Here is a 19,129-nt window from a genome sequence, read left to right on the forward strand (position 1 = left end):
AAATGGCTCACAGCGTTGGCACAGATTAAACAGGGTGATCAGCTACCACTGCATAACTTGCACAGACTGACATGCCGTAGTTATACCTGCACTTTATCTACGTATAGACTAAGGCTTTTCAACCCAGTCCTCAGGATACACCCAGCCAGTCAAGTTTTTAGGATATCCACAACGAATATGCAGGAGATAAAAGTTTGCATACAAGGAAGCTAGTGCATGCAAATCTCTCTCATGTGCTTATTTAATCTGGAAATCCTGTCCCAAGGACTGGGTTAAGAAACACTGGTGAGGTATCAGGGAAGTCTTACCATAAGCTTCCTAAGTAACTTACCCCATGCCTTGTGCAGAAAACCTTCCTCCTCTCCTGCCAGAGCCACCTATGGTAGAAATGAAAAAAGTATAAAAAGGAAAGAAGAAATCTGGAAGCCTGATCTTCTCCTAATGCATGCATGCATGTATGTATTTATGTATCCCCCTGCCAGGCTCTAAGCTCACCTTGATTCAGACTAATAATCATGTCCCACCTCCTGTCTCTTCTAAAGCTCTTTACCTAGCACAATACTCTTAGCAGTGACTTGCAAAAGCTCATTGATGGGCTAAAAAGGACAGAAGAGCAATTGCAAGTTCAAGCTTTGAAAACTGTGCTCAAGAAAAGCTCATCATTAGAGTTGATGCTACTATGAATCTCACCTAATGGTTCAAGAGGGGTAGCAGGATTTTAAGGAAAAGCCAGAGGGCATCATATCTTGATGCTTACCCCCATCACACTTACAAGGCCTAAGACTGCAGCACATCATTTCAGAAGTAAAACTAAAACAACTTAAATAGCAGCCACCTTATAATGTCACCAAAAGAATGAAAATCCCCTGGAAGGAGCTCTTTGAATACAAGATTCCATAGAACAGCAGGATAAAGAACATTTCACTAACACAATGACAGTACCAACTTAACTGCTTAACACTATCTAAGCCAGAGGTGTCGAGGGCCGCAATCCAGTCGGGTTTTCAGGATTTTCCCAATGAATATGCATGAGATCTATTTGCATGCACTGCTTTCATTGTATGCTAATAGATCTCATGCATATTCATTGGGGAAATCCTGAAAACCCAACTGGATTGCGGCCTTCAAGGAGGGACTTTGACACCCCTGATCCAAGCAGAATGTTCTAACATTCCATCCCACCTCCACTTTCACTGCATACACACAGAAACATAGTGCATTACCTCGGCCTCTTCCACGCCCTCTTCTCCCTCTCTCTGTGCCTCTGCCAGATGGTCCTCCACTCTTTCCACCATCTAGGCCATTCTCTTGGCCCCGAACTGAAAGACACATTACAGCATGACACCTCCATTCTGACTGCTCCTGCCACAGGCAGCATCAGGACCAAATGCAACCAAACCAGAATCCTGTGCGTATGTGGGTGATGTGTCATTAGTCAAAGCAGTATGCACATCACCCCCATGTTTCTGAACAAGTAGACACCCCCCCCCCAAAAGCAGAGCACATTCTGCCAGCTTTCAGACCAGTCAGTGCTGTGCTCCTGCCCAGTGTCAATCTGGTAAGGGGAGCTCAAGGTCACTAGGGCTTTCTTCCATTCTGAGTCTATAAGAGCAAACCTCAGATACAAACACAACAAACATACTACATCAGAGCACATTAACCACCTTCTATAACCAGAATTTGTACTAGAACTTCCAGTATATCCAGAAACTGCTCTGGGGAATGGTAAACTTACAAGACGGAGAAAAGCGTTAACACCTCAGCACAGAATAGCACTTGGCTGAAATGTTACTAAAAACAACTTCTTATACAAAGCCATAAGGATGTGTCGTACACTCTCTGCCACGGCTGGCACCTCTTCCCCTCCTAGGTAGCCCAGCACGCCGCCGGCTATAGTCCCGCTCTCTCTCACGGCTTTCCTTGTTCTCTTCATTGGGTTCTGTCTGTGTATTCTCTTTCTGTCCAGAGACTTTCTTCCGTCCAACCATCTCCCAGGAATGCTAATATAGGAAGTAAATTATCATCAGACATTATGACTGCAAGGTGAAAACATACATGCAAATAAACACAAGCTGAATGATCCTCCTTGTGGAGTAGAAGAGTAATCTAATGGTTAATGTAGTGGGCCAAGAATCAGGGTTCGATTCCCACTATTCTCTGGGCAAGTCACTTAACCCTCCATTGCCACATAGGCCAGGTACAAAATAAGTACCTGTATATAGAGAATGACACAGGGACAAAATTTGTCCCCGTCCCCACAGGGTCTCAATAGCCCCATCCCATCCCCGCAAGTTCTGTCCCTGTCCCATTCCTGCAAGCTCTGCCTTAACTGCACAAGCTTTGAATACTTATGATTTTAAAATGTTCAAGGCTTGTACAGATGAGGACAGAGCTTGCAGGGACAAGACGGGGATAGAGAGATCTCGCATGGATGGGGAAAATTTGTCCCCGTGTCATTCTCTACCTGTATATAATATGTAAACCACTACAAAAAGGCTGTATATCAAATTTCCATCCCCTCTCCCTTTTCTTCCCTTGTGCTAAGATTAAGATTCCCTTTCTATATTCCTACCGTGTCTGGATTGCCCTCCAACAGCACATTGATGGCTCTGTTGAGGTCTCCATTGCAGTCATGAAGAGCAATCACACATTCATCCTGATTCTTCCCTGTGATATCAATAAGCTGCAGGAAGAAGGGAAAAAGTGAAAGCCCCGTACGCAAAACCCCCAAGAACACCAAGTCCCAAGCATGTCCAAGGAACAAGATGACAATCAGCTGGGTTAGAACTAGTAGAATCTTTACAATTTGTTAAGTGCTAGCAGCCAGAACGAAAGATTAGGTTCTTACCTCTGCTAATCCTCTTTCTTATAAATCCACACTTTATTCCGGGACCAATGGGTTATTTCCCTCCACTCGCCAGGGTCTGTAGGAAGCCTCAAAACTTCAGAGGCTTTTTCCCCCTCCTTTACATACCACCTCTCTGAGCATGCTCAACACTCAGTCTGAAAGCAGCCAGGAACATCTGTAGAGGATAAGAACAAGAGAGAGAGAGGGGTACAGAGACACTCTCCGACAAGTAAGTATATTCTGCTCACAATTATAAATGCAAAACAGCAATAAGGGAGCATAATCAAATCAGGATAACAAACATCAGTAACTTGAATGACAATAACAGTGCTAGAAGTAGAAACAAAATGCATTGACAGAAGAGGGCGCCCTAACTGGTAAACCCCCCCCCAACCCCAAACTGAGTGCTAACCCTATTCTGATGGCACTCTAATAAAAGCTGGCCAGAAACACAGCTTACCGGTATTTGTAAAGGCAGACAATTGACGAATCAACAAGTATAGGGCGGGTTCCCGGAATAAAGTGTGGATTTACAAGAAAGAAGATTAGCAGAGATAAGAATCTAATCTTTCGTTCTTGTACAATCCCACTTTATTCCAGGACCATTGGGACATTAACAGAGCACTCCCAAAAATTCAGGGTGGGACTGATGAGCCCGCTGCCAACACAGAGGCACCAAAAGCAGCATCTTGCTTGGCCGCCACATCGATCCTGTAAAACTTGGTGAATGTATGCAAGAAGGACCAGGTAGCGGCCCTGCAAATCTCATCCAGAGAAACAGCAGATGACTATGCCCAGGAGGAAGAAAGGTTGAAGGAGCCTCGACCCCCAAGGAGTCTCTTTTCACCCGCCTCAAACTTTTGAAGTAGCCATGGTAGAAATGGTAGCCGTAGAAGCTGGCTTCCCTCTGTGGGCAACGCCCGCCAAGACAAACAGGAAGTCAGAGAGGCGAAACTCGTTGGTAACCTCCAGATACCACAATAAACTTCTGTGCACGTCCAAGGACCGCAACACCCAGTCCTGCTCCCATGAAACAGAGGAAGCAAAAGCAGGAAGCCAGACTTCCTGATTAACATGGAAAGCGGAAACCACTTTCGGAAGAAAGGAAGGGACAGAACGCGGCATCACCGCGGAATCCGTAATCTGCAAAAAAGGAATCCTGCAGGAGAGGGCCTGCAGCTCTGAAATCCTGCGGGCTGACAACACAGCCACCAGGAAGACTATCTTGAACGTGAGATCCATCTGACACATCTGCTCTAGGGGCACATCCCTGAGGGTGAGCAAGAGAGCAAAGAACTGGATTAAGGTTCAATGGCTGGACAGGGAAAGCGCAAGGGAGGCCTGAGCAGCAACGCTCCCCATAGAAAACGAACAACATCAGGATGGACTGCCAACGAGCTCTTCAGGGAAGGAGGGCCAATACCCAAAAGCCTTGCAATCCGTACCTGGAGCAAAGCTAGTGCTAGACCTTTCCTTAGGCCATCTTGCAGAAACTCCAGGACCTAAAGAAGCGATGGAAAAGAAGGGTCCACAAGCCTCAGGGAGCACCAAGCCTGGTAACACCTCCAAGCCTTCGCATAGGCCGCCACTGTGGACGCTTGCTGTGAAGCAACATGGTAGTCACCGCTGAAAAATAGCCCCAGCTAGTCAAGGCCATGCACTCAAGAGCCATGCCGTAAGATCAAAGCGGTCGGATCTTGCATCGCAATTGGACCCTGTGTGAGAAGGAGAGAATGACAAGGGAGCCTGAGCTCCCGAATGTGCTGGAGCCAAACCAAGTCGGCATGCCATGGCCGTCTCGGCTAATCAGGTGCTACCAGAATCACCAGATCCTTGTGGGCCGCTGTGCACCTCAACAGATGCCCTATCATGGGCCATGGAGGGAAGACATAAAGAAGACTATCCTGGGGCCAGGGCTGAACTAGAGCAGCCAGGCCTTTGCTTCTGGCCTCTTGCCAACGACTGAAGAAACGATTGGCTTTCTTGTTGGCTGCCGTCGCCATGAGGTTGAACATGGGACACCCCCAATAATCCACTATGCAAACGAATGCTCTTCGAGAGAGTGACCATTCTCCAGTGTCTGACGACTGAGAAAGTCTGCTTGGACATTGTCCACTCCTGCCACGTGCACCACAGAGAGCGCCATGAGGTGTCTCTCCGCCCACCAAAAAAACAGCTGAGCCTCCACGCTCAGAGAGGGACTCTTCATGTCCCCAACGATGACGTTTGCCACCACTGTGGCATTGTCCAAGAACACAGACGGCTCGATGACAGAGACGACTCTCGAAGAGAAGAAGGGCCAGCTGAATCACTCACAGTTCCAGGCAATTGATCGACCACTTGCGCAATGAGGGCGCCCACGGACCCTGAACAGGGACAGACATGTACACTGTTCCCCATCCTTTGAGACTCGCATCTGTCAACAAGATCACCCAGGCTGAGACCCGGAGCGGAAGACCCTGGGACAATAAGAGGACGCAACCACCATGCTAGACTGTTGCACGTCACCATCATCCAAGGCAGGGGTGTATGTAACGGGTCCCATTGTGGATTCCAGCGCAAAAGCAGGGCATCTTGCAGCGGATGTAGGAGGGCTCTAACCCAAGGAACAATATGACCGATGCCACCATGGTACCCAGAACCGTCGGGACCGGAGTGGCCAGAAGTTCCCTGATAACTTGCTGTAGCATCTCCTGATGGGACACGGGCAAACACTTTGTTCTGACCCATGTGAAACCGAACTCCTAGGTACTCCAAATCCTGGGTGGGCTCAAGGTGGCTCTTTCTGAAACTGATCACCTAACACAGACGTTGCAGCAATGGAACCACCTTTTGGACAGATTGACACCTTCGAGAAGAGAGGGCACTCTGATCAACCAGTCATCCAGATACAGGTGAACCAGGACACTCATGAAGCGCAGATGGGCCATCACCACCACCATCACTTTGGTGAAGATTTGGGGTGGCTTCGCCAACCCAAAGGGCAGTGCCACAAACTGGAAATGTCGCCCCAGAACATGGAATCGCAGATATTTCCGGTGATCTAGGAAAATGGGAATATGGATATCTGCCTCAGTCAGATCCAGGGAGGCTAGACGCTCCCCTGGTGCCACCGATGCGATCATCGAGCATACCGTCTCCATGCAGAATCGAAGAACTTTCAGGGCTGCATTGACCGCCTAAAGGTCCAAAATTGGTCTCCAATTGTTGGATCTTTTCTTTGCAGTAAAGAAGTATATCAAATATCTCCCAGAGCTCCGGCACGGGTTCTATGGCCGCAATATCCAAACGTCTGCAGACTGTGGCCTTCACCCGAACCACCTTCTTGGGGTGGCTGTCAGGGGAATCCAAAAAATACTCAGTCAGAAGACAAAGAAACTCCAACTTGTTACCACCTCGCAGAACCTCCAGAACAAAGCAGTTGAAGGTGATAGCCTCTCATTCCGCCAAAAAGGCTGAAGACAATGCACGTAAGGGGAGATAGCGGCCTGGCAGCAGAACTGTTTCTTGGCAGCAGCCGCTGGTCAACTTGCCACAGACTGCTGACAGCAAGACCCACCAAAGTGCGGTCTGGAAGACGATGAGGAACAATGACCTGTGGAAGAGCCCAAGTACAGGCAAGAATGCCGAAAGGGATGAAAATTCGAAAGCCCAGAAGTGCAGGACCTGCTCACAGGTAAAGTCTTGGGTTTACGGTCCTGAACAGTGGTGACAAGGTCACCCAGACCCTTACCGAACAGGAGCTGATCCTTGAAGGGCAACTGGCTTAAAGTAGCCTTAGAAGATGAATCACCAGACCATTGCCGGATCCAAAGCATCCTGCAAGCTGAAACAGAATAGGTGCCAAGCTTGGCAAAAATGTTCTATGCAGCCACAAAAGAAGATGCCATCTCCGCTTTGACCCCCAGCCACGGCCAAATCAAACAGACGCTCAAGGATAAAATCCACACCTTGGTCCTGGACGTCCTTCAGGACCATACCCCCCCCCCCCCAATTGCTAGGAAGAGATGGGCACTTGGTGATATGCGCCACCGAAGAATCCACCTTCAGAGAAGTAAAGTGCTTGTTAAAACCATCCGCCATGGGATAAAGCCACACCATGGCTCGAGCACAGTTCAAGGGACCCTCAGAAATCTCACAGATATCTGTAAGAATCCAGACAACATCAGTATAATTAGGAAAATAGGCAGATTGTGGCCTCTGGTCACTCATAAGGGAACATTCAGCAGAGACTAGCTGTTCCATCTATAGCTTCAATTCTTGCAGAAAATCAGATATTAAATCCACAAGGTGTGTGGGTTTGAAGAACCTGTGCACAAGTGGGGTCCCGCCCCCAAATCACAGGCTCCACAACAGTCCAGATCCTGGAGATCCACCAAATTTGCCATGTTTGTGGCTACTGCAGAGCTGCCTTGTGAAAGCAAAGGAATGGAAAGAGTGTCTGGCACAACTGTGGGCTGGTACACTCACAGGAAGACAAGAAGAAAGACCCTGGTCCCTTGGAGCAGGGGTCCCTGTGACCCGCATAGAAGCTGGCAGAAGGGAAACAAGCAGGGACCTTTTAACAAGTATGCCCGATTAAACATGTGCACAAATTCTGCAGGAAAGTCATCCTATGCGGCAGAAGCCAACTGCACCTCAGATTTGGAATGTTTGAAAGAATTATGAGTTTTTTTGCTAGAGCCACACTTACGGTTCAACAAAACACAGCCAGCGCACTACCCAGGGCCTCCTGACGCCAATTTTTGCGGGAGTCAGGGCATAGGCACTTGAAGATCCTCCCCAGAGGTCAAAGGCACCGCATTTGAGCAAATCTCGTCCCCCTCGTGAGCCACAGCGCACGTTGAACATGGCTGCGTAACTGACAGCCATCCGCCACAAATGAGGCATGAATCCATCCCATCCTGCCCTGGGAAGGTCATCTATGTGGTTTTCTTTCAAAAATGAAGCTGGCAAGTATGAAAGATAACTTTGAAATCAAATCTGGAAAAATCCAAAATGGTCACCGAGGACCTGTTTTGACTAAAAATGGCCCAGAAAAACCACAGAGAACCCTCAAAAACAGGGATTTTAGTATTTTAGCTTGCTCTCACATAACCATGTGCTCACCAGAGAAATTTACACTTTTTTATTCACTGTGCTGAATGAGAGAAACTGCATGCAGCTGAACAGCTTGCAGGGAGATCCTTTGCCTCAGTGAACTGGAAATCTGGCTTTCAAGTCTTCTGACTGCCCCAACAGCCTGATCACCATGGCTGGAGACTTCCGCCACCCATGGACACATTGCGCAAATACCTGGTGGAAGGGCATAGTCTGGCTCTGATTCCGGTCGCAGCTCCATGGAACCGTCTCAGCCTGCGCTACACCCACTAGCGGATGAACCTAGGGTGAGATAGCTCCCAAGGGAAAGGTCCCGGAGCCCCGATCTGATGTGCAGGCTGTCAGGGGGCTTACTGCTGAGCAGGGAACCCCCCCAGAGGCAGATGTTATCCAACAGTCTGCGATCTCCCGCAGTTAAGGACGTCCCCACAGGGAACCTCCACAGCATGAAGGCGAAAACCATGAACAAAAAATACTGAAAGATCACAAAATAAAACACGAGCAGAAAAGATGAGCTACTACAGGTTGGCTTTGTAGGAAGAAAAGACTGGTAAGCATGCTCAGAGAGGTATGTAAGGAAGGGGGGAAAAAAGTCTCTGAAGTTTTGAGGCTTCCTACAGACCCTGGTGAGTGGAGGGAAATAGCGCACTGGTCCCGGAATAAAGTGGGATTGTACAAGAAATGCAATTAAGTTTGAGCAGGCTCCTTCCTGAATCCCTCTGAAGTATCATAAGCAGGTTTATTACAGTCACCTTCAAGACGCATGGTGACCTTCTGGATGCCCAGAGGCTGCAGTTTACCACTGCCATAGCAACTCAAGAAAACACTGGTGAAATGTAAACAGGAAGGCGAGAACAATCCATGTCTCGGCCAACAATTCAGATGTAATTTTCACTATTGCAGTTCTTATTAAAAGTTACTGAGCATGGGAAAAATACTTCTATGAAAGCAACACACCAAGACTGGCAGCCAAACAAAAGTACCCCACTAGCACTGCAGCAGGAAAACCCACCAGATACTGCAGCCACCCTTAGGAAATAACAGGGAAATAACAACAAAGTCAGCCCTTCATTTAAAAGAAATTAAACCTGTACATGGGCATATATGTTCATAAAATCACAGAGGCAGAGTTATCTGTTACAGATAATTAAGACTAAGCTCTTGGAGGGAAGGCACTCCCTCTCCCAAACCCACAAGAGCACTGCTACCACATGAACCAGAAACTAAGTACAGAGAACCCCCACCTAACACTTACCTGTTTCACCTTCTCTTCAAAGTCAGCGTCGTTGTGATCCGAAATCATCTGTGCAAGTCGAATCTGTTCTGCAGTGGCCTAAAAAGGATCATATGTCACCTGGAGGATGAGTTGTATCCACATATGCAAAGCTTTGACTTAAATAAGACGTTCACACATGAAGCCAACAAGCTCCAACACTTGGGTATCCTTCATGTATTAAACCACCACCGACTGCCAGGCTGAACGAGTGAAGTTCATTGAGAACAGCATCCTGACAGTGGCACTACATCCTACCCAAGAGAAGTACAGCTGAGAAGAACTTTCATCCAAAAAGGAGCAGACACTCAGATAAGAAATATTCACCACTAGTCAACTGGTAAAACACCAATACTAGCTAGACTATTAACCGACAACCCATAACTAGTCTGCAGTGTAAACTGAAGTAACATCAAAGAAGTTCAGCATCCACAGCAGTTGATGGGGCATTCCATGTTAAGCGGTCTAATTTTTTAAAAAAAGTGCCCCAGCTCACCCTCACGGATTATAATGAAACTTTGTACGCTGAATCTTACATGACTCAAAGCAACTTTGGTAAAAGTTTAAGATTTGCATGTGGAGTACTTATGGAGATATAGCTTTTTGTTTATACTATGCTGCAATTATGTATGGTATTCCTTGCAAAATTTTCACAACTTTCCAAGTCAAAATATTCAATTGGTTATATAAGCAAAACAAATGAAACTTTGCAATCTTATACAACTTTTTACGATCTATTCAATGGAACTAATGTGGATTTTCATTTTTTTGAAACCGACGTAAGTAAAAAGCCTCAAAGTTTGCCAAAAAAAATGAAACTCACTAAAAAATTTCAAAGTTTAGTCTTCTGTGGCTCCTGTAATAATGAAGCTATTCCCATAAAATTCTATTAGTTTGTGAAACGACTTTGTTCTCAAATATACAATTTCAACTTATAAGCTAACCTTGTTTCTTTACAATTTCACTTTAAATTTTGTGATTTAAAAAAAAAAAAAAAAAAACCCATCAGAAATCAGGTATTTTTAATCAGCTTTTACATAAGTCATCGCGAAAAAAATTCTGAATTGTTGAAAGAGCTTGTTTCAGACCCCGTGAAAAAGATGGCTCTGTTTTTCAATGCCAAAACAAGAGTCAAAAGTTTGACAAGCCACTGTACACTTATGATGTATCTTTCAATGTTTGATACCTATATAAATGTATAACGCTATATACTCTTATGTTCGACAACAGTTGGCATCAATTCTATAAATTTAGCAAGAAGCACAAAGTTTTAACATATTGCTGTTTTTTGATTTAATTAGCAGTGCATGAGTTAACATATTTCTATATTACCGTTTGTACTAGGTAGACAATCTTATTGAGATGATGATAATAATACTACTATCTTATTTTTATATACCGCCATACCACAAACAGTTCTAAGCAGTTTACAAGGGAAGAGACTGTATACAGACAGCGACTTTACAGAGAACTTTCGAAATTACATTGGCATGCTAAGGTTAGTCAGGTTTATCTGGAAGTGTTTTGGAAGTATATCAGGTTGAAGTGGGGGGTCAGAGAAATTTGTCAAAGAGATAAGTTTTTATTGACTTCTAAACGTTTGGTACGAAAGTGCATTTGAGATGAAGTTGGTTAAACATTTGCTCCATTTTCCTGCTTGGAATGATAGTGTTCCATCCCTTTAGGGATGGAAAAGCGAACAAGTAGGTACTGCGTGTATTAGTTGTGCCTGGGAATTCGAATTGGTCAGACAGATAGGATGGGGATGAACCTGTCATGGTTTTGAAGCAAAGGCAAGCAAACTTAAAAATGTCCCTTGCTTCCACATGCAGCCAGTGTAATTTTTTGTAATATGGGCTTACATGGTCTGATTTCTTGAGGCCATAAATGAGATGGACTGCAGCATTTTGGATGACTCTCTGTCATTTGATGGCTTTCTTGAGAGATCCCAAGTATATAATATTGCAGTAGTCTAAGGTACTTAAGATCAGGGATTGAACCAGCAGTCGAAAGGAAAAGAAATCGAAGTATTGTTTAATGGTGCGAAGTTTCCATAGAGTGAGAAAGCATTTTTTGACTTGAGCACTAGTGTGATCTTCAAACATCAGGCTTCGGTCCATGATGCCAAGGATTTTGGTTGTGGGATTAATTGGGTAATCTGATCCATTTAGTCTCAAGGAGGTGTTCACGATCTTGTTATTGGGACTTGCCAAGAAGATCTTGATTTTTTCGGGATTCAGTTTTAGTTTGGAGTGCATAGTCCAATGTTCTACCTTGGTAAGGACGGATGAGATGAATTGTTCTGTCTCTTGGGTCAATGAGGTTATGGGAATAATAATTGTTATATTATCCGCGTATATGTATGATTTCAGTTTTAAATCGGATAGCATATTTCCCAGAATAAATTAAAAGAAATACAAAACTCAAATAGGACAGCCCCTTCCCAAAGCCACTCAAAGGAAAAACAGCCATAATTAAAACTATCAATTAAAATCAATTCATAGCAAGGAACCTCCCTAGAAAGACAAAATCACAAATACAGAGACTTGGCCTACTCTATTTTCAATAATTCTTTCCTGTTTAGATTCATACAAAGTATGTATTGGATCCTTCCTGAAGTCTTGGAGCATCTTTCGGACTGGCTTTACTTAGAATGGCAACTCATGTCTCCTTTAAGATTGTTCTTCAGATTGGAAGGGTGTATATTCTCTTACCCCTCCTAACTCTTCACAGTAAATAGTACAACATTTATAGATCCTCAGAAGTACCACCTAGCACTCTTACAAATTCATTGTGTCAGGCTTTATGTACTACTTCCTTACCCGATCTTCCATACTTTGCTATTAAATTTATAAATACTTTTTTCCACTTTAGTGTATAAATAGTTTAAATGCTTAGCTTAAAACTTGTGGTCATGCTTTCAGGGATTTATACCGTCAACCCAGCGGTGTCTACTGCGAGCTGTCAAAGCTTAAGGTTAACAAGGCAATGGGGCCTGACAACCTACACCCCAGGGTGCTCAGGGAGTTGTGTGATGTCTTGGCGGAACCGCTATCCGCGCTCTTCAATCTCTCCCTTACTACGGGTAACGTCCCGTTGGACTGGAAGACGGCTAACATCATTCCACTCCACAAGAAAGGCTCCAAGATGGAGACAGCAAACTACAGACCGGTGAGTCTCACATCAATAGTGTGCAAACTAATGGAAACTAATCAAACGCCAATTGGATATGATCCTGAACAAGGAGAATCTATGGGATCCCCGTCAACATGGATTTACTAAGGGGAGATCCTGCCAATCCAACCTGATCAGCTTCTTTGACTGGGTGATGAGGGAGCTGGATGTTGGGGAGTCCCTGGACATCGTATACCTGGACTTCAGTAAAGCATTCGATAGCGTACCACACTGCAGGTTGCTGAGCAAGATGAGTTCTATAGGATTGGGCGACACATTGACGAAATGGGTTGGGAACTGGCTTAGAGGTAGGCTTCAGAGGGTAGTGGTGAATGGCACCCCCTCCGAAATGACGGAGGTAATCAGTGGAGTGCCGCAGGGCTCGGTCCTGGGCCCGATCATATTCAACATCTTTATAAGAGACTTGGCAGAAGGGCTGTGAGGTAAAATAACATTATTCACCAATGACGCCAAACTAAGCAATGTAGTGGGCAAAAGCACAACAGACATAAATTCAATGTCCGACAACAAGATGCACAACCTACTCCTACTGGAGCGCTGGTCTACGTCCTGGCAACTCAGCTTCAATGCCAAAAAATGCAAAGTCATGCACCTGGGCAGCCAAAATCCATGCAAGACTTACACCCTTAATGGCGAGATCCTAACAAGAACTGAAGCAGAACGTTAGACTTAGGGGTGATCGTCAGTGAGAACATGAAGACTGCCAATCAAGTGGAGCAAGCTTCATCCAAGGCAAGGCAAATCATAGGTTGCATACGCAGGAGTTTCGTTAGCCGTAAGCCTGAAGTCATTATGCCATTGTATAGATCCATGGTGAGGTCCCACCTGGAATACTGTGTGCAATTCTGGAGGCCGCATTACCGTAAGGATGTGCTGAGACAAGGATCTCCCGTATGAGGAACGGCTGGATAAGTTGCAGCTGTACTCACTCGAGGAACGCAGAGAGAGGGGTGACATGATCGAGACATTCAAGTATCTCACGGGCCGCATCGAGGTGGAAGAAGATATCTTCTTTTTCAAGGGTCCCGCGGCAACAAGGGGGCATCCGTGGAAAATCAGGGGCGGGAAACTGCATGGGGACACCAGGAAATTCTTTTTCACTGAAAGGGTGGTTGATCGCTGGAATAGTCTTCCATTTCAGGTTATTGAGGCCAGCAGCGTGCCTGATTTTAAGGCCAAATGGAATAGACATGTGGGATCTATTCACAGAGAAAGGTAGGAGAGGGTCACTGGGGTGGGCAGACTAGATGGGCCGTGGCCCTTATCTGCCGTCTATTTCTATTTAACATGTTTCAACCGAAGGGGTTTTATCAAGGCACCATATCCCTAATATGAGTATGAGTGCTAGGTAGTACTTCTGAGGATCTATAAACATTGTACTATTTACTGTGAAGAGAGTTAAGAGGGGTAAGAGAACATACACCCTTCCAATCTGAAGTTTGAGTTACTTTCTCACAGAAAATTTAACTTGAATTATTGTGCTGTTTGGTCAGTCCTTTAAGATTGTGCCAGATACTGAGTATTCAACTGCCAAGGATTTATAAGGATAATCGTATTCTTCTTGATACATGGAAAACTTTAAAATTTGTTAACAATCTCAAACCTATACCAGTGCAACAATCCACATATCAGTCCTTATTGTTGAACCCCAAGATTCAAATTGCCGAGTCTAAGATCCTCTGGAAGCATTGGATGCAGGCAGGCATACGTACTTTGGATGATGTATCAAGTCTATGGTATCAAGATATAAAACCCCAAAAATGATTGCTGCTAAGTAATCTAAAGATGTATGTGGCATATCATGACAAATATGGAGCTGAAATCGGATCATCAAAAATTTGTGAGCTTAGACCAAAGTGGTGTATAACATTTTGTCTACGTTTGCAGTATACATGTTGCAAGATACAGATATCAACGACAACTTCAAAGTGCTTATGAAAAAACTGTTTGCAATTTTAACTCTAAAGATTGCATGCTACAACAATGCCAAAACCAACCCAGCACTGACAGTTTATTTGGAACAAACATTCAAGAACTGGGATCAAGATGAATCTATCAAATTCAAGCAGTGGGCCCATACTGATCTTGAAACACTAGAAACAAGCAAACTAACAGTGGATGATTTTACTGACAAACTTGCAAACAAAATTTAGAAGCCGACAAGTCACCACTTTGTTTCAAAGCATCGAAGTGAATACTGTACTTGAAATCCTTGAAAGCAATTGATTGTTCTGATGGATTTTGCTGAAAATAACTCTTTGTTATACACACAGGGTTTTTCATTGGGAAAATTTACAAGCTACATTACATCCTTTTGTTGCTTACTACATCGACAAAGTCATAACGTTTGCATCATCAGAGATCACTTGCAAAATGACTCAATATCCATTCATGAATTTATTCAAAACCTGATTGAGTTTTTGAAGACAAAAATGAAAGTTAACAGAATCCACTATTTTTGTGATGGTTTGGCTGCTCAATACAAAAACTACTAAAATTTTGTCAATCTATGCAATCATAAAAGCAATTTCAATATTGAAGCGCAATTAAGGTTTTTTTGGTACAAGCCATGGGAAATCACCTTGTGACAGAATTGGTGGAACGATGAAAAGATTAGCAGCTAGAGCTAAGACTTCAAAAACCATCAAATGACCAAATATTGACACCTATTTAATTTCTGTGACAACATACACGGAATTAAATACATATTTGTTCACAAAGAAGAAATCAACGAAAACAAGGAATTTCAAGAAGAAAGATAGCAAGAAAGCAACACAATAGCTGGAACTAGAGATCATCATCAATTTGTACCACTCTACTCAAGCACCATTCGTTTGAGCAAAGTGTCAAATAATACTACATACTTCATGGCCAGAACTTCCAATAAGGACACTACAATGCCAGACTTGAGAATATCACAACTATTTCCTGATTTTTATATTGCTTGCATTTATCTAATCTAATTAGGATTCCTTAATTGCACTTATCTAGTACAGGTTCAAGGCAATGTACAAGGTTAAGAAGCCCTTGCAGTATCAAGGGGAAAGATGTACAGCAGGGATGCCCACACTTTTTTGGCTTGTGAGCTACTTTTAAAATGACCAAGTCAAAATGATCTACCAACAATAAAATTAAAAAAAAAACACAAAGCACACTGTACGCAGAGAAAATGTTAATTATCATTTGTATTCGGGGATTTTATCAGAGGTCAAGGCAGATGACATTAAAATATGCAATGTCACCTCAGTAACAACTATACAAAAATAGACAAATATAATCCCTCCCTTTTTACTAAACAACGATAGCGTTTTTTAGCGCAGGAAGCTGCGCTGAATGCCCTGTGCTGCTCTCAATGCTCATAGGCTCCCTGCGCTAAAAAACACTATTGCGGTTTAGTAAAAGGGGGTCAGAGTGCAAAATATAGACAGCAGACATAAATTCTCAAAACGGACACATTTTGATCACTAAATTGAAAAAATCATTTTTCCTACCTTTTTGTCCGGTGATTTCATGAGTCTCTGGTTGCACTTCCTTCTTCTGTAAAGCCAATATTTCTTTCTTCTGCCTTTCTTTCTCTCTCCCCCTGCCCCCCAAGCCATCATGCCAATTTCTCCATTTCCCCCGATTCTTTCCCTACCCCCAAGCCACCAACGCGATTTCTCCCTGCTGCTTCCCCGAGCCAAACCTGGTGCGTATAAGCGCCGGGCCCACAAGACTTCACTTCTGACGTCAATTCTAACGTCGGGGAGGAAGTTCCAGGCCAGCCAGGCAGTGATTGGTTGGCCCAGAACTTCCTCTCCAACGTCAGAATTGAATTCAGAGGTGAAGTTTTGTAAGTCCGGTGCTTGTACGCGCCAGGCCTGGCTTGGGGAAGCAGCAGGGAGAAAAAAGATCGCAAAGGCAACGCGATCGACTCGCATTGCCTTTGCGATCTACTGGTCGATTGCAATCGACCATTTGGGCACCCCTGATCTACAGTATAGCGCACTGCAGAGGAAGACTACACTGCTACAATAAGGGAAAAAGTTATAACAGAATGTAGAGGAAGTTTACATTGCAAGAGAGGAAGTAGATGCAACATGTTGAGGATGACTACTACATTGTCATGGAGAGGGTAGTCACTGAGCTGAAAGGAATTTAACAAATAGGTACGTTGTCAGTCTTTTTATGATAACAAATAGTGGATTGGCAACACTGTTGAAGTATCGATGGAAGAAAATGATGTCTTGATAGTTATGCACCCACATAGCCCTGCTAATTCATTTTACTGGCCTGAAAGACAAGACATTTGTTGGGTGCCAGAACATCTCATTTGCATGCTCTCTGCTCCATCGATTACTACATCATCTGGGCAACAATATCAGTTTTCAGAAATTATTTTGGCAAATGCGGCTCTTATATTCAATAAAATGCAATGAAGGAACAAAGACAGAACTTTGGCTTGAGAACCAATAGAAGATACCCACTTTAAGCTTGGAGACCTAGATTAAGCTGCCCAATCATTAGCTTGGGACCCAGACAGATACCCACTCAAGACTTTAGAACCTCAACGAAGAAACCAAGAGTACAGGCTTGGGAACCTGAACCAAGAGGCCCATCCGTGGCTGGTACTGCATGGCTATCAGGCGTGACCTCTACAGCGATGAGGTTGCTGGTTCAAATTTCTTGAACTGCTAGTGGCAATGCTACCATGGACCAATGCAATCAAATATTTTCCTTATAAAAATGCAAAAGAACAGTCCTATAACAAGTACAACTTGACGAGCTACCATATTTTGACGTTAATGTATACCGTTACCACAGAAACTGTTTGCTTACGTTGAAAAACAAAACCAACTTTTTCATGGGGTTTGAAACATGCTGTTTCTAACAGTGTTGGTTCAAAAATGTTTTTAGATGACTCTGCAAAAGCTGGTTGCAAATACCCTTTTTGACGTTCTTTGAAAAATCACAAAATTGAAAGTGAAATTGTAAATTAACGAGATTAGCTTATAAGTTGAAATCATATTTCTGTACAGTCATATCACAAAATAATAGAGAAAATTTTATGATAGCTTTTATTACAGAAGTTACAGAAGGCTAAAAACTTTGAAATTTTTTAGCACATCCATTTTTTCAGCCTACTTTGAAGCTTTTTACATACGACAGTTTCAAAAAGTAAAAATCCGCATTCATTTCATTGACTAGATTGTAAATGGTTGTATAAGAGTCACAAAGTTTCATTTGTTTTGCTTATATAACCAAGGAAATATTTTAACTCAAAGCTGTGAAAATTTTGCAGAGATACTGTACATCAGGGGTGTCCAACCTTTTGGCTTCCCTGGGCCGCATTGGCCGAAAAAAATGTTTCTGGGGCTGTGCAAACGCTGCAGCAAGACAAAGGAGGGAGCCAGCAAGACGGTAAACACCTGGGGGCAGCAGAGGAAAACACTGCATTGTCCTCGACCAGGGCCGCACAAAATACTTCATGGGGCCGCAGGTTGGACACCCCTGTTGTATATGGTATCAAGCAAAGAGCTATATCTCCACTAGTATTACACTGGTGGATTTTCAACTTTTACCAGAGTTTGGTTGAGTCGTGTAAAATTCAACACACAAGTTTCATCAAAATCTATGATGGTGAGGTAGGAAGCCCTAGATAGACCACTTGACAATGAATGACCCTGATGTGAACTGCGTGTGTTGATAAGGTTATACCAACAGCTACTGTTTTAGAACCTTAGAGCAGGTATAATGTTATTAACTTGCCTCCTGAAAAATTCTTATGTTTCAAGTCCAAACGATATAGTTTGCAAAGTATCAGACATTCTGTAGACTATAAGAGAAATGTGCCCGGCCCTTAGCATCCCAGAAAAAGCATGTCCCTATAGTCCTCCTCACCTGTGGCCGTTGCTTGTGCTGTGTCTGGCTCTGTGTCTGTGTCTGTTCCCAGGTTCCCCGAGCTCGGGTCGTGCCCACCGATGTCATCATTTACAGTATATACAAATAACAGTATTTACAAGGTAGAATTCTGCAAAGAGAGTAAGATGACAAATTCCAATTCAAAGCAGAAATGGTTTCTACAGTTGGGAATCCTTCCCTCTCTCTGATGAGACAGGTCATTCATTACATTTGCAATAAGACCAGATTGCTTAGAAAAACTATTAGAATGGTGTAATGCAAGCAGAACTCCAGCTTAATAAATTTGATTTAAAACACTGCTAGAAATTTGGCCTGTGATGTTCCAGATATCACAGAATGAAAGGACCTCCCAGGAGAGTGGTAACTTTCACTTGGTAATAGTGGGATATTATACTTGCACAAAGAATAGTTCCTTTCGTCCATCACTTGATGTCAAGTACTAGCGTGCTTAATGCTAGCCTGGTGCAAAGGTGATAGCCCTCATGCCATCTATAAAGGACTTTAGATAGTGCTGGGGAGGAGCCAGCTGTCTCGGTACATGTTGGTACCAATGACAGGAAGATATGGGAGGGAGGTTCTGAAAGCCAAATTTAGGTTCATAGGTAGAAAGCTAAAATCCAGATCCTCCAGCATAGCATTTTTAGAAATGCGCCCCATTCCATGTGCAGAACCCAAGAGGCAGGCAGAGCTCCAAAGTCTCAATGCATGGTTGAGACAATCGCCCAGGGATAAGGAATTTCATTTTGTTAGGAACTGGGCAATGATCTGGGACAGGGGAGCATATTCCAAAAAGATGACTCAACCTTAATCGG

The 19,129-nt window shown here is 43.9% G+C and overlaps 1 protein-coding gene across 8 annotated transcripts in view; it reads right to left on the reverse strand.

The window, feature by feature from the left end:
- UBAP2L (ubiquitin associated protein 2 like) overlaps positions 1-19,129 on the reverse strand; it is a 209,072-nt gene that overhangs the window by 172,317 nt on the left and 17,626 nt on the right. For all 8 annotated transcript variants that reach the window (XR_004537187.1, XM_033923051.1, XM_033923053.1 and 5 more), the window contains exons 2-7: positions 18,297-18,426; positions 9,204-9,281; positions 2,573-2,683; positions 1,835-2,000; positions 1,224-1,319; positions 332-377 (exon numbers count right to left, since the gene is read on the reverse strand). Coding sequence is in view for 7 of the 8 variants with exons in the window: in XM_033923051.1 (XP_033778942.1) it covers positions 332-377; positions 1,224-1,319; positions 1,835-2,000; positions 2,573-2,683; positions 9,204-9,281; positions 18,297-18,386 (587 nt within the window). In the remaining variant the exon portion in view is untranslated. The remainder of the gene's footprint in view (positions 1-331; positions 378-1,223; positions 1,320-1,834; positions 2,001-2,572; positions 2,684-9,203; positions 9,282-18,296; positions 18,427-19,129) is intronic.

This window comes from Geotrypetes seraphini, chromosome 16, assembly GCF_902459505.1.
Source record: "Geotrypetes seraphini chromosome 16, aGeoSer1.1, whole genome shotgun sequence".
Lineage (NCBI taxonomy): Eukaryota > Metazoa > Chordata > Amphibia > Gymnophiona > Dermophiidae > Geotrypetes > Geotrypetes seraphini.